Raw genomic sequence first — 16,560 nt, forward strand, 5'->3', positions numbered from 1 at the left:
CCAGGTTCAACCATTCAAATACCCTTTAAATAAATGGTATGATTTGCTTGGATTGTCAGAACTGATACTGGGATTTGAAAATGAATTGCATTTAACAAATATCAGTACTGGTTCAAAGAGAGCACAGGTCTGTGAATGTAACATAATTCACAATATTGTGTATTCACAATTTTCCTTTTGCAACTGATTATAAATTACACTGACAATATATGTGGAATTTCACATGGGAACAAACCTCAATACAAATCTAAATAAGGAATATAATCTACTTTTGACATACTTGCTGGTTCTGTTGTATTTGCAAGTAAACACATCTCATTTGACTCCTTGTAATAAATATATGCCTTAATTCAATTTATCAAGGAGGGATTTAAAACTGAGAATATTGACTCAGAAAATTTGAGCGGCATAGTGGCTTAGAATTTTGACGCTTCTCACAGCAGGTCCAAATGCATTTGATATTGGGCATTAGTCTCCAAACTAATGGTATGAACATTGAATTCTCAAATGTCGGTAATCTCCCCGCCACTCCTTCACCATTCCTCATTCCTGTTTTCTTCACTCACATGATCTCCTTACCCGCCCATCACCATCTTCTGGTGCTCCTCCCCCTTCCCATTCTTTCATGGTGTTCTACCATCTCCTGTCAGATTCCCCCTTCTTCAGTCCTTTATCACTTTCATCAATCAACTTCCCAGCTCTTTACTTCCCTCTCTCCCACTCCTGGTTTCACTATCACCTACCACCTTGTATGTCTTCCTCCCCTTCCCCCACTATCTTACTCTGACTTCTCTTTCTTTTCAGTCCTGATGAAAAGTCTTGGGCTAAGACATCGATTGCTTGCTCTTTTTCATTGATGCTGTCTGGCCTGTTGAGTTCCTCCAGCATATTGTGTGTGTTGCTTTTGATATTGGGCATTGTTTTGGTGGGCCAAGCTAACATGCAGATGCCAGCTTTGTATTTGCAGTAGATTTTGGGCTGGAGGCTTTGAATGGTAAGACATGGCTTGGCCATCAGTAATCCTTAGGTAAGTAAGGATCTCAGAAAGGCAGGGCACGGAGAACAGGATGATTGAAAGGAGCAACCAGGAATAATGTTCGAAGTTCAAAGCAAATTTTATTAATTCCAAGTACATATATGTCACCATATGTACCCCTGAGATTCATTTTCTTGTGGACATACTCAACAAATCTATAGAGTAGATGCAGCTATAAGGGAGGCAAGACAACAACTATATTTCATTAGGAGATTTAGTTTGTCACCTAAAATACTTGAAAACTTCTACAAATGTACCCTGGAGAGCATTCTGACTGGCTGCATCACAGTCTACTATGATGGGGTTGGTGTTTCTATATAAGATTGAAATAAGTTGCAGATACCTGTAAAAGTAGTGAGCTCCATCATGGGTACTGGCCTCCACAGTATCCAAGACATCTTCAAGGTGCGGCTCCATCATTAAGGAGCCCCACCATCCAGAACATACCCCCTTCACACTGTTACCATGGGGAAGGAGGTACAGAAGCCTGAAGGCACACTCGCAGTGTTTCAGGAACAGCTTCTTCCCCTCTGCCATCTGATTTCTAAATGGACATTAAACATATGAATACTACCTCACTACTTTTTTATTTCTGTTTTTTTGCACCACTTATTTAAACTTAACTATTTAATAGACATACATATATACTTTATGTAACTCTGTTTTTTTCCCTCTATATTTACTTGTGATGTACTTAATTGTAGTGTTGCCGTAAAGTTAACAAATTTCACGACATGCCAATGATATTACATCTGATTCTGATTCTGAGAAGAGTAACTATAATAGGATCAATGAAAAATCAACCAGCGTGCAGAAGACAACAAGCTGCAAATGCAAATATAAGTAAATAGCAATAAATAATAAAAACATGAGATAATAAGATAAAGAGACCTAGAACATGATTTCATTGGATGTGGGAACATTTCAATGATGGGGCAAGTGAAGCTGAGTGTAGTTTTCCCCTTTTGTTCAAGAACCTGATGGTTGAGGGGTAATCACTTTTCTTGAACCTGGTGGTGTGAGGCCTGAGGCTCTTATACCTTCTATTTGATGGCAGCAGTGAGAAGAGAGCACGACCTGGGTGCTGGGGATCCCTGATGATGGATGCTGCTTTCCTACGACAGCATTTCATGTAGATCTGCTCAATGATTACTTGGGAGGGCTTTACCTGTGATGTACTAGGCTAAATCCACAACTATTTGTAGGATTTTCCATTTAAAGGCATTGGTGGCCAGTCAATATACTCTCCACTATACATCTATAGAAGTTTGTCAAAAGTTTTAGATGTTATGCGAAATCTCTGCAAACTACTAAGGAAGTAGAGGTGGATGTTACATTAATGAAACTTTCAACTTTAATAGCCAAGAAAGCAGTAAGTCATTTTGTTTCTCTTCCCGGTGCTCTCTGCACTTCATTCACGTTTAGCACTGATCAGTCAAAAAGTCAAATCTCCCAACTAACAACATATAAAATTCAGTTGGACAGGAAGTCGAATAAGGAAAGTTTAGAGGTATCTGGGCCAAATACAGGCAATTGGTACCAGGTAGATGGGCATATTGGTCAGCATGGATTGGTTGGGCTGAAAGGCCTGTTTCCATGTCTCTATGAATCCATGACTTAATGTTACTGTTGCTTAAAAACAACTTGGGACCAATGAGTGTGCGAACTGGGCAGAAGGGTAAAGGAGGGAATAGAGTCTTAGTGTAGGTGATCAGCAGTTTAGGACTGTGATAATGGGAAATTTCTTCATGTATTTGTTCTGCATGAAGATAGCTTTGAAAGTTCAGTTGCTGATAGTGAGGGAATTGAAGGAGATAATGATTAGGTGGGTAAATGGATAAGATTCAAGATCTACAGTGGAGCAGGCCAAAGGGGCTGCAGGAACTGTTTTTGCTTCTATTTTTTATGTTCTCATGAAGTTTCATCAGTTCAGCTCTGACTACCCACATGATAAGTCATTGCTTTCAATAGTAATTCAGTGCAAAATGCTTTATGAAATGTTCCAAGATGGTACTACATGATATAACTGCGTATTAAATAATTACATCTTAAAAAGACATTAGCCAAAACTCAAATACTGAAGGTGCGAAGTTTCACTATAATGCTTATTATCTTCAAAAATGCAGCATTTTCCCTGTGACAAAAATTCCAAACTGAAAATGTGTGCATAATAGAGCGTGGACAGTTGAGGTGGAATAGAATATAATTTAGTACCCTGTTAGGTGCTGGATTGCTTTGTTGTTTAGCTTCTAATGGTTTCAGTCACAAGTAGCTGCTGGTCAGAATAGATAATTTTATGCATTTAAACACTTTGATAGAAGGAATCTTAGCTCATGGAGGGGGAAAGATTCAAGGGTCCTGCAAGCACATTAAGCATTTTCTGCGGCTCCCCCATAACAGGAATATTCTTTGTTTTTTCATTCCCCTGGCTGGTGTAGGGCTCCATGAGTGGTTGTTGCCCTCAGATATCTTGTGTAAGAAGCCATTGTTCACATGTGAATGAAAAGGCTGTCTGACAGTGGCCGATGTGGCAGCCAAAGCCAATACTACAGTCATCTGCTGTGCTTACATTGGTAATATCAGTAGGAACTAGGCAGAGTTATGAAGAATCAGAGCCAACCTAATATTTTTGTTGCTGATCGTGGAGCACTTTGATTATCTGATAGCTTAAAAAAAGATTTTAAAAAAAATCACATTTAATATCTTATGAGGAATGGGATGGAGAGTTTGTGTAATATATCAGTATACATTGAGACTAATCTTGACAAGTGATACCTTCCAGAATGCCACTTAGTAGCTTGAAGCAGCTCAGTCTATATCACTTAACATTTTCTTATATTTAAATTCTAAAGTAAATTAGCAAGACTTTGGCGCTGCGACGATTGACACTAAAGGCACGCGTGGAGCAGAACATTATGTGTAGTCAATCCATACACAGTTTGCGCCTACACAAGTGAAGGCATGGCAGTGTCATACCAGCTTCAGTACGTTCTGGCAATAATCCATATTGCTAATAAGTACAATGGGCTAGTGTAAGGTCACCCCAGAGAACATGCATAACGCCCACTGCAAAGCTGTCAAGGCTACATTCTGAAGACATGGTCAGGCATTAGAGATTCATTAGTCAACTTCATTACAAGTGTGTTAACCCTTTCCCTGGATCAGAGCTATCTGTTTCTGCAGGTAGGCAACTGACTAGAGTCAGATATCTAAAACAAAGGAAAACACGACTTAATTGTATGGGGGAAGCTCCAAACTCTTTCTTTCTGGAATGAATTTGGAACATGAAGTTTAGATGTTTATTTAGCTGAAGTAAATAGAGTCAATACAGACTTACATACACCCCATGTCAGTTTTGAAATCAGTTAAATCAGACCTTCAACGTAAGGAATTTTTATTATACATGCATGACACATTCTGCTTTTGCACAACCAAACAGAACTGAGATACCATGATCAGCTGTGAGAGAGTAGGAGTGAGTTTTGTGGTGGATTGACTCAATCAAGACATGGAAGTAGTAGTCAAAGAAGGGAAAGATGTGAACCAAAAGTTAAGGCTACTTGCTTTGCCATATAGAGAAGTAAGTAACTGATTTTATTTCTTGGCCCCTCAAATCAATTCCAAAAAAAAACAAAAACCTGAATCTTAGATTTAAAATTGACAATTGAGTTCATTTTCAGAAAAGAGATCCAGAATTTTACCAGATATGTTTCCTAACTTCAGTTGTAAATGGCCTGCCAGTGGAGATGCTTTCTTACTACAAAACGTATAATTGATATCCCAAAAATTTCAGTTGAGTTACCCATTAATATTCTGAGTTCCAAAGTGTACAATGTTTCCTTATGCAATGTCTCATTCAGAGTCATAGAGTTGTAAAGCACAGAAACAGGCCCTTTGTCCAACCTGTCCATAACAATTCAGATGTCTATCTAGATGTTGTCCTATTGCCTATGTTTGCCCGTATCCCTCTAAACCTTTTCTCCCCATATACCTATCCAAATGTCTTTTATACATTGCAATTTTTCCTGCTTCTGCACCTTTCCCTGGCAGTCTTTTCCATTGTGCTCCAACCCGTTTTGTTAACGGAGGCCTGAATGCTTGGAGCTCCTGGAGTCGTTAGGGCCATGGTAGGATGAACAATTCGGCTGTGGAGAAATAAGTGAATGCCTAAAGTGATACAAAAAATTATCTGTCTGCTTGAAAACGGGAAGACTTTGTGAGATCCTTATATAATGAAGGCTGTACATTTAACTCCTTTCAGGCCACAGGCACAGATTCTAACCTTGAAGATAAACTGCCACTTGCCAACAATTCACTCACTGACTAATTAATAATTTTATCATCTGATGACATAGATTCTATCTATGATTATATAATTTTATTTTAGCGATTTATTCTCATTCCTCCAGCAGCAATTTCATCTATATTACTTTACACAGATACACAATCTGAGCACGCAGACAGTATTGAAGCAGTTACAAATACTCGTGCACATAAAGATATTCCCCAACTCTGATCTATCATTGCTAAACTCCGAAACAATTTTACTTCTGTGTCACTCAATCAATATTTAGCACCAGTATGGGTTCAGATGGCCTTCTCTTTTAGATCTACTCTCCCCCTCTCTCCCTCTCTCCCTCTCTCCCTCCCTCTCTCCCTCTCTCCCTCCCCCCCCTCTCTCTCTCTCTCTCTCTCTCTCTCTCTCTCCCTCTCTCCCCCTCTCCCTCTCTCTCTCTCTCAGGAAATAGGTTCTCAGCTGAAGAGCGTAGTTGACCTGCTCAAGTTCTTTCTGTTCCTTCCGGTTACAGCACAATAAAAGTTTTGTGTTTTGAATTGTCCTTGACATTCTTTTATCCCACAATGGTGGACACAGTGTGCTGGGAAACATGACATCATTATCACTGACAGACACTCAAAAATATCACCTGCGAATCGGGTTCTTTTTCCTCTTCAACCCTTGGTGTCCAGAGCCAAGTGGCTCTTTGAGATTTCTTCCATGAACAATAAATAATAGCACATTATGATTGTTTTAGAGTGTATTTATTGCTTTCTCATATTAGTTAAAGAAAAAGAATGATTAAGTGATCTGTAGTGAGAGAACTAACACATGTACTGAGGAGTGCTTAACAAACAGGCTTTCTGATATCTGTCGTCTATGGCTGCTGTATTATTTACTGCGGCACATTGATCATTTTGCACTCGAGGACAACGATGTGTGTAGAAAAAACGTGTTTTTGCCCGTCTTTCTTTCAAACCTAGCCTCAAGGGACTAACCAAAGGGATACTGCCTCTTTTACACAGCTTGAATGTTCTGTTTTGAGTCTAGTTTGTTTACAAGGCCATGATTGTAGTGGTTTTCACTTTAGGTGCCACACAGTCTATGCAACTGCAACAACAAAACTGAGTTCAAGAAAGAAATCTGTAAACATTTTTCCTATTTATTAATGCTGGGTGAAGCAAACAGATAGTAGAGAACTGAAGAAAATCTCTTACCCTTTACCTAAAAAAGGTACTTAGATGGTTAGAGAAGTAGAAAGCTGGGGCATTGCCATTATTACACAAAAATTGTGTCATTTATTTCCTCAGACGGTTAAAGAACCCTCAGATGAAAAACTTATGATACACATGACTCACATTAGTCACATGGATGAGCAACAGTACAATACAATGGCTATATTTCTATTAATCTCTTACCAGAAATACCTCAACTTCAGTGTATCTTTGTGAATTAATATTGCTGACTTAGATTGTTTTTTGAAGCTGACAGCCCTATTTTTGTGTGAGTTTGTTTCTCTCTTCCTTTAATTCTTGGGGACTTTTTAATCCCCATTTTCTTCCTTGAGTACCTTTGTTTTTCATTGCTAGCTATAACACTGAAGGTAAATAAATACTGCTCTGATGCAGCATTATTGGATTCATTGAAAAGACGAGAACAAAGTTGATGAAGACAAATGTTCAGGGCAGTCTGTGTTTACCTTAAAAGAATCCCTCACTTTACCAGGTCTTGCTTGCTGTGACTGGCAGGTTCCAAAACCACAATAAAAGCTCATAAAACTTAGTCCCTTCTCCTGTCCTCTTTCTCTGCAGAAGAAATGAAGGAAGACTATGACACCATGGGGCCTGAAGCCACACTTCAGCCTAGTAGAGGTAAAGGTACAGGTGAGTACATAGACTGTTCTTTGAAGCACTTTTCATCGGTATGATGTTTTACCATAAAAGCCTCACCATAAAACAGTGGTTATTTATTTTTTTTTTAAAAACTTGTTTCTGCTGAGGTGTGCTCTGAATAAAGCTGTGGGTTTACTTTAATTAGATTTATATCAGTCTTTACTTTCAGTCTTCCTGTGCTTTCCAATTAGCTTTCCCTTACAACCACGTACCACCTCCCAAATAATCTAATGGGTTCAATTCCCTGTGTGTGGCTGGAAATCCACAGATGTAGTAATGTTTGTGTATCTAACGGTCTCTGCAGTCTAAATTAGCTTATTCTTTACGTAAACAACAGTAAATTAAACAGCAGACAGTCATGGAATTGAGTCCCTTTAATTCTGATCCAAAGTTCTTCAAAGCCATTCTAGGTGAATCCAACAACTGATTTTAAGTAGGAAATGAGGAGCCATGTGTTCATGAGCATTTCAAGAATTTATTTTCCACCTGATAAAGAGCTTTTATTAAAGCCACCACACAGCAGTATTGAAAACTTGTATTCTTTGTCCTAGGTAGTTTCAAATGAGCTCCTTTCTCCTTTTATCTCTGTAAGAAGGCTGAGCCCTTTTTTAAAATTTCAGTTCATCAAGGTGTTTTCCAGAATGCAAATCAAAGTTGCAACGCTGAACCACAGAGACATGCGTTTCGGTCTAAATTTAACTTCAGATGGGAACTTTACCAGTAGCTGGTTGCACTATGACATATTTTGCTAATCTCGTGAAAACTGGTCACAGGTTTTGAAATAAACAGAGGCAATTAGCTAAGCTGTTTCTGATTTTGCAAGAGCATCAAAAACCAAAGATAGATTTAAATACATATTTTATGTTCCGTTTCAGTCCCGTTCAGCAGGTTCCTCATACTGTATTTTCAAAGCCTGCACCACCACCCTATCTGACATGTCTGTCAGGATCTACTGCAGCATTTTGATGTTGGCAAAACATAACATTTTTAATATTTTGTTCTTTAATGGGATAATCTGTTACTCTAATAAAGTTATAAAAGTTATAAATTAGACTTTTAAAAAATTTATTGACATGCAGTACAGAGTAGGCCTTTCCGGCCCTTCGAGCTGCACTCCCCAGCAACCCCTTAACTTCATCCTCGCCTATTCATGGGACAACTTACAATGGCCAATTCACCTACCAATCGGTACACCTTTGGACTGTGGGAGGTCATTCTCTGAGTACCCGGAGGAAACCGGCGCGGTCACGAGGAGGACGTACAAACTCCTTACAGACAGTGGCGGGAATTGAACCCAGGTCACTGGTGCTGTAAAGCGTTGTGAACCCAGATCACTGGTGCTGTGCCACTCTTAATTTTTAAAAAATTTAATGCTGTGTAAAAAATTCTTCTTTATTTATTTCATTACTGTCGACTGACAAAGGGTTGGCCAATTTATGTTTATAATTCTCTGTGGTACAGTGAATTTTTGGTTGACCATCCATTCTTGTGTGGGTATTATGCTACTATTTCAACATTACTCTTGTGCTTAATAGTAGCATTCAATGCATGGCCATTAGGATAATTGTGTGTGTGAGAGCTTTTTGATTTAGATCTGCCACTTCATTTTCAAACTATAGTAAGTGGAGTTAGGCAGGACTAAATCTGAGACTTTGGATGGGTCATTACCTAAAGTAGGTTACCATTTCTGCTTAGGCCAGCGTGGTCTTGGAAAAGAATTCCCACCAGTTTGATAGGCTGATGGTGCTAGAGTGAAACGTCAGCTTCAATAATGAATTGGAAATTGGTATGTGTTGCACTAATTTTTTTAGGTGAAAATGGGCTCTAAGCATCTCAGTTCAGCAATGAGATAGACTGCACAGAATCTTTACAGACTTCAACCTCATTGCCAATCCACAGCGACCATTTTTAATGCATCCCGAGCAACTTCTTGATTCAGAAGTACAACTTCTGGACTCTGCTGGTTAGAGTACAAAATAATCCCTTTCAAAAAAAAAAATGCTAAGTGATGGCTGTCCCTGCTCAGAACCCTCCAGTCGTCCATGTGACAATAGGAAGGGTGGAAGTATAAGCGGATTGTTAGTGAAGAGGCGTATTTCCTGTTTGGACTGCAGGTTCCTCACAATCAGGCCCTTAATCTCTACCATTTATTTATTTATTCAATTTTCAGTATCTGGCTGTCACAGGAGAAGGTCTGAACGTATGGTCCTGAGAAGATGGTAGTGAGTCACCTCCTTGAAATGCTGTCCTTCAGGAGAAGATACTCCCACAGTACCACTGGGGGGGAGGTTGAGGATTAAATCCACAAGCAATGGTGTTATATTTTCAGGTCAAGATAGTATGAGATCCTCAGACAATGGCATTCTCAACTACATGATTCCCGTCACCCATTTCAACACCCTTTTCCAGTTCTACCCCCGATACACTACCACTCCCCCACCTCCACCTTTCTCAAGAGTTGCTAGAGACCATTTTCTTCTCAAGTTGTGGAAGACTGGCAGGCAATCTGTTTCCAGATTCTCCTCAATTCTGAGTTTGAAGTGGGCACAAAACAGAGTATAAAAAAGAGCATGGGGAAACATCAAGTTTCACCTTGATTCTACCCCTCAAAGCATAAGAATTTCAAAATCAGGTGTAATATCAATGGCATATGTCATGAAATTTGTTGTTTTCCAGCAGCTGTACAATGCAATACGTAAAAATAAAAACTATAAATTATAAGATGTGCAGGAAGAATACTGAGTTAGTGTTCATCGATTCATTGTCCATTCAGAAACCTGATGGCGGAGGGGAAGAAGCTGTTCCTGAAACACTGAGTGTGTTTCTTCAAGCTTCTTTACCTCCTCCTTGATGATAGCAATAAGAAGAGAGTATGTCCTGCGTGATGGGGTCCTTAATGATGGATGCCTGTTTTTCAGGCATCAACTTTTGAAGGTATCCAGGATGCTGGGGAGGCTAGTGCCCATGATAAGGCTGGCTGAGCATACAACCTTTCTCGGCTCTTTCCAACCCTGTGCAGTGGCTGCTCCATACCAGACGGTGATTGATGCTCTCCACAGTGTATTTGTAGAAATTTACAAGTGTCTTTGGTGACATACCAATTCTCCACAAATTTCTAGTGAAACATAGTCGCTGCTGTTCCTTCTTTGTAATTGCATCAATATGTTGGGCCCAGGGTAGTAACCTCAGAAGTGTTAACACCCAGGAACTTGAAACTGCTTGCCCCTTCCACTGCTAATCCCTTGAAGAGGACTGGCGTGTGCTCCCTCAACTTGCCCTTCCTGAAGTCCATAAGCAATTCCTTAGTCTCACTGATGTTGAGTGCAAGGTTGTTGTTGTAACACCACTCCACCAGCTGATCTATCTCACCCCTGTACGCTTCCTCATCACCGTCTGAAATTCTGCCAACAATAGTTATGTCATTGGCAAATTTATAGATGGCAATTTGTCAGGAGAGCATCTTGTCCAAATATTTTGTGACCTGTTGGCCTAGAAATTCAGTTGTTAAATACTGTATTGTTTTCAGTGATACACAATGGATATCTAATTCGTTCTAGATGTAAAGCTAGAAAAGGGGTTTGGGGCCATTTTGCTTTACCATATTACACCACGCGAGTCACCCTGAAGCTCCTAATATGACATGCATCAAATTATGCCATTCTTTATGCAACCCCCTCTGAGAGATTGGCTGGGAACATAAACAGTTGTCTCAGGGTTGCTTAATTCTGAACATTGAGCGGCCTTTCAATGTGCTAATGGACTGGGAACCAGGCTTAGTTACCTTAGGCATACCTCCTAACCCTTCCCTGACTCCCCCACCCCCCCCGGCCCCACTTCAAATCTTGGTGCCAACTTCCCGAAGTCCAGACCGTGACCCTTCTGGTCCTTATTCAACTGATGTCTAGGCCTCGGACACCTTCCCAGCCTAGTCCTTCCAACCTGTCAATGACCACTTTGTCTCGTCAGCTGGACGTGTGATTCTCCAACCCTTTAGGGCTACCATTACTCTCATTCCAACTTAATCTATGGGCCTCCCAATCCTTTTCCTGTAAACCTGGGCCCTTTACCACCCCCTCCCCCCAAGCCCTATCTTAAGTCACTTTAAAAAAAAGTACAATGCCCAAAAGTTAATGGCAGCATTGGGGATGGGCATTACTGGTGCTCTCTCCAGTGCCAGTCTGGCATGAACAGCTAAGACCTTTAGACTTTTAAGAGCATTTATAATGTGCCAATGAACCGGTTAACTTTTGCACCAAAAAGTTGTAGTTACTGAATTTAAGGGAATCTCCACTTTCTCTGTGCTGAAAATTTCTTGGTAGCCATATTGTTACTGAAATACACAGAATTGCTGGCTATATTTTTTTTCTTCCTTAAATAGCACCAAGATTCCCAATGCAACTATGAAATGCCAGTAACAAAAAATAAACAAGGAAAAACCCTGAAAGATAACAAGACTGAGGAAAACAGAAGTAAAACTTGGCATGGTAGCAAGTCAGGCAGTTTAGGCTTGTAATCAGCATGTACCAATAAGGGTCTGTCATTTCCTGGCTAATGAAGGCTGTGGTTTTATTTGCTTTGTTTGTGATTATTTCAGCTATCTCCACCTAACAGTTAGAGTTCCCACAAGAGCTAAACAGTATGGGGAAGCAAAAATTCCAAGTAAAATTGCAGTTCTTCAAAGCTGTGCATTGTGACTCGAGAGATGCCAAGTCACTCTGGCTTGTGCAGTGAGATTGGTCTGTGCAGAACTGACATTCTTCTCCCCTTTTTGCCTTTCTCAATGTCTTTTTTTAGGAAAGACTGTCGATTGCACGTCAGATCTCGAGGAGTATTTTGCCAAACGGAAGCTTGAGGAAGGAGACAGCCACGCGGTTAGCATTGCAGAATACTTGCAGCGGAGTGACACAGCCATTATCTATCCAGAAGCGCCTGAAGAACTTTCCCGGCATGGAACACCGGAGGCCAATGGGCAAGAAGACAATGGTGAGCCTCTCCCTGCCCATTAGCCATTTAACTGATACTTGGAGCTGCTTTATTTATAAATCATTAAGTGCTTTGAGTGCTTACACTAAAGCAATAGGAAATTTGTAACAGCTGATGGAAGCCTATCTCAAATATAGAACATAGAACATCACATGGTCCTTTGGCCATTGATGTTGTGCTGACATTTTAACTTACTCCAAGATCCATCTACCAGGGGTTCCCAACCTGGGGCCCAAAAATCCCTTGCTTAGTGATACTGGTCCATGGCATAAAAAAAGGTTGGAACCCCTGAAAAACTCTACCCTTCTACATAGTCCTTCAGTTTTGTTCATCCATGTGCTTACATAGGAGTCTCTTAAATGCCCCTAATATATCTGTTTCCACCATCACCCCGGCACCCTCCGCTCTCCATGTTAAAAAAAAACCTACAGTACCTCTGGCATCCTCCCTAATCTTTCCTCCAAACACCTTAAAGTTGTACCCCCTCATATTGACCATTTCCACCCTGAGATAGGAAGTCTATTCCTGTCTGCGCTATCTCTGCCTCTTATCATCTTGTACACCTTGATCAAGTCAATTCTTATCCTTCTCTCCAAAGACAAAAGCCATAGCTTGCTCAACTTATCCTGGCGAAGGGTCTCGGTCCGAAACATCAACTCTGCTTCTTCCTATGGATGCTGCCTGGCCTGCTGCGTTCCACCAGCATTTTGTGTGGGTTGCTTGAATTTCCAGCATCAGCAGATTTCCGCGTGTTTGCGTCAACTTATCCTCATCAGCCATGCTGTCTAATACATTTTCTCATAGGCTGAAATTGTGTTAAAATTGTTTAACTGTATAACATTTTTGTTTAATTTTGACACAGAAGAGTAACTTATGCTTAGTTATTTGAGAAGTTTTTTTTCTACATACAACCAGTGACGTATGAGGAGTGTTTGATGGCTCTGGGCCTGTACTCATTGGAGTTTAGAAGAATGAGTACCTATTGAATTTTGAAAGGTCTGGATAGAGTAGATGTGGGGAGGATGTTTCCTATGATTGGTGAGTCTAGGATCAGAGGGAGCAGCCTCAGAATAGAGGGATGCCCATTTGGAACACATATGAGGAGGAATTTCTTTAGCCAAAGGTAGTGATTCTGTGGAATTCATTGCCACGGACAGCTGTGGAGGCCAAATCATTGGGTATATGTAAAGCAGGGGATTTGTAAGCATATCAAAGGTTTGAGAAAGAAGGCAGGAGAATAGGATTGAGAGGGACAATAAATCAATCATGAAGGAATGGAGAAGCAGACTCAAGAGGCTGAATGGCCTAATTCTTCTCCCATGTCTTATGGTCATTTTATACAGTGAAATGACAGCATCCTGAAAAACAATACTCACTGAGTCATAGAATTAGACATCTCACAAGCAGGCCCAGCCCAGTTATTCCCTGCTGATCAAGATATCTATCTGAGCTAATTCCATTCGCCAGTGTTTGGGCCAGGTCTCTTTAAATCTTTTTTATCCATGAGATTTAGCAGCAATAGATACAGTAAATGTTATAAACACTCAACAGTTCAGGCAGCACCTGTGGAAAGAGACATGAAGTTGGTCTTTCTGATAAAATGTTCCTCATCAGAACAATGAATTTACATAGTACTGCATTCTGGGAAATGGTAAAATCTGCCCTTTAGTCTCCTGGGAGATGGGGATGGCCATTCCAACTGTTGTTATTGGTGCATATCCTGGATACAAATTTGAACAATTTTGAGGGACATGGTTTTTCAAACTAACCAAGATTCACATTGAACCCTGTCGGAAAATATAGGGTGGTGAACGGATGTTTGATAAGAACAGATGACCTCATTGTCTCTCTTTTCCAGACGTTTCAGTGCCTTCTCATGCACATATCCACACTTAAAGCTCATGAATAGAGAATGCCCTTACTAACACGCCGCCCTGCAAATGTCACTTGACCATGGAATACAGTGGAAGTCTGGATTAAAGGAACAGACAATTGTAACTCAGAATGTGGCAGAGTTGTTTACCTGAAAAGTTGAGATCCAGCAACTATCTCGTCTTGTGATAGTGTGATCTGATAACCAGGTCACCAAACAGTCACTGCAAGTTAGCAAGTGTTGTAGCACCATATAGTCCTGCTTTTGCACTCTTCCCTTCACCATTCTTCATTCCCATTTCCCTCCCTCAACTTATCTCATTATCTGCTCATCGCCTCCTGCTGGTGCTCTTCCCCTCTTCCATAGCCTTCTGTTCTCTCCTATCAGATTCCCCCTTCTCCATTCCTGATGAAGGGTCTTGGCCCAAAGTGTTGACTGTACTCTTTTCTGTACCACTGTCTGGTTTGCTTTCATGTTACATGTTGGAAAAGATTTATCAGGGTGAGGTAGGATTTCAGTTTTGTGATATCTTTTTCAGTAACCCATGGAATAGTTATACAGGGGATGTTCCAGAGAAGCCACACAACAGGATACAAAAAAAATGCTGCTTCTTCCATTCACTTGGTGTATTGAAACATGTCTCTGTGAGCAGGCCATTTTTGCTGCTGAACATTGGCGACAATTAACAGAGGACCTTTCTGAAGAATTTTTCCCTCTGTGTTAATATGCACAGTGCTGTGCAAAAACAAGTCTGTCTAGCAAAGATGCTTTCAAAAATAACGCATTGAAAAGTTTCTAAATATTAAAAAAAACTATAAAGAACAGTAAACAGTGCTGAAAAACTAAATTAAATCAATATTTGGTGTGACCAGCTTTTGCCTTTAAAATTGCATCAATTCCTACTGCAGTCGTGTAGTTTTACAAGAAAATTGTGGCTGCTAGGTTGTTCTAAGCTTCTTGGAAAACTTGCCACATTTCTTCTGCAGACTTTGGCTGCCTCGTTTGCTTTTCTGTCTCTCCAGGCAATCGATGATGTTGAAATCAGGGCTCTGTACCATCTGAAACCGTATGAAAAATCTAGAGTGCCTAAGACCTGTGCATCACGCTGTATAAGATCTTTGCCCAAAACATAGACATATAAACATTTATATGAATAAAAAGATTCTGGTTTGATTAATTGTGAAAGAGCAACTTTCTTTGAGCTCCTGCATATTCAATTGGTTACATTCAGGTAAAAGACGTGATCCGGTAGTGGGTGAACATAACAGCAACAATGTCGTTGCTCTGATGACTCAAGATTAGAAAATATCCCTGGAAAAATACATTACTGTTACTTTCCAAACCTCAAGGACACGCTTACTGCTCAATTACCATCAAAAGGTTTAGAGCATGCTATTGATAGTTTTGACAAATTTGTTTTTAATTTAACACCCTCACCAATCCAGCTGGTAGGTTTATGTAATGAGGATGCAGGTTACCACCTCAATCAACATCCATGGAGAAAAGGGGATGGTTTCATATTTTGGGTTGAGAACCTGCATCAGGACTGGAGAGTAAAGATGTCCAGTGTGTAGAATTGTAATGGAGAATTGAGACAGAGGCTGGAAGTTGATAGGTACAATCAGATGAGTGGCGGGAGTGAGCGATGAGCAGAACAGGTTTCATTGAATGAGTAGTCCACGAAGACAGTAGAAAGAGGGGGAGGGGGGAGGATTTTCCTGGTGCTGGGATCCTGTTGGAGTTGGCAGAAGTGGTGAAGGGTGATGTGTTTGGATACGGAGGTTAGTGGGGTAAAAGTTCAGGACCAGGGCAACCATCTCTGCTCTACCTAGATCAGGATGGTGGTTGAGAGCAGATGTGTGGCAAATGGAGGAAACACATGTGAAGGTGCCATCAACTAGGGACTGATGGTTACTTTTGCCTCCTCAAATTACTTGACTTCCTCAAGCGGTTTATGTTTTGTTCCAGATTCCAGCGTGAGCTTGAGCAGTCAGTAATTGGATAAGTCTGATAGTAGTCTATGTAGTCTATTTTCTATCATTCAATATGCCAGACAGACTTGATTTCAAATAGTTTCCCTGTGGTGTTCGGAATGAAAATATTTCTATGGCAGTCAGAATGAATGTATGACCAAATAACCAAGTAAAGGAGAGCTTGCAAATTTCCTATCTTAACTGTTTCCAGGAACATATTCCCATCTTGTGCTTGCCTAATCCAAACCATTGTAATCACTCTTTTCAACTACCTTCTTCTATCACTGGATGGGTACTTGATAGTAGGGCCAGACAGAATAGGCCGAATGGCCTGTTTCTGTGCTGTGTACCTCTATGACATAAGCACTGTAGCAAAAATCACAAATAGCTTCTCTTGTGAATGTGGCTTTAAACATAATTTTCCTCATAATCTTTGAGCCTTCAGCAGGTTTTGATTCAGTTATTTATAACTTTTTCAGTTAAACTCACCTCCTTTGCCCAGCCATTTTTTTCAAGCTTACTGTTGG

The 16,560-nt window shown here is 40.4% G+C and overlaps 1 protein-coding gene across 3 annotated transcripts in view; it reads left to right on the forward strand.

Moving 5' to 3' along the window:
* The window catches only part of zeb2b (zinc finger E-box binding homeobox 2b), a 149,441-nt gene that overhangs the window by 113,082 nt on the left and 19,799 nt on the right, over positions 1 to 16,560 (forward strand). For all 3 annotated transcript variants that reach the window (XM_063048612.1, XM_063048613.1, XM_063048610.1), the window contains exons 4-5: positions 7,124 to 7,195; positions 11,999 to 12,187. In XM_063048612.1, the coding sequence (XP_062904682.1) occupies positions 7,124 to 7,195; positions 11,999 to 12,187 (261 nt within the window). The remainder of the gene's footprint in view (positions 1 to 7,123; positions 7,196 to 11,998; positions 12,188 to 16,560) is intronic.

Source organism: Mobula hypostoma, chromosome 5 (assembly GCF_963921235.1).
Source record: "Mobula hypostoma chromosome 5, sMobHyp1.1, whole genome shotgun sequence".
Lineage (NCBI taxonomy): Eukaryota > Metazoa > Chordata > Chondrichthyes > Myliobatiformes > Myliobatidae > Mobula > Mobula hypostoma.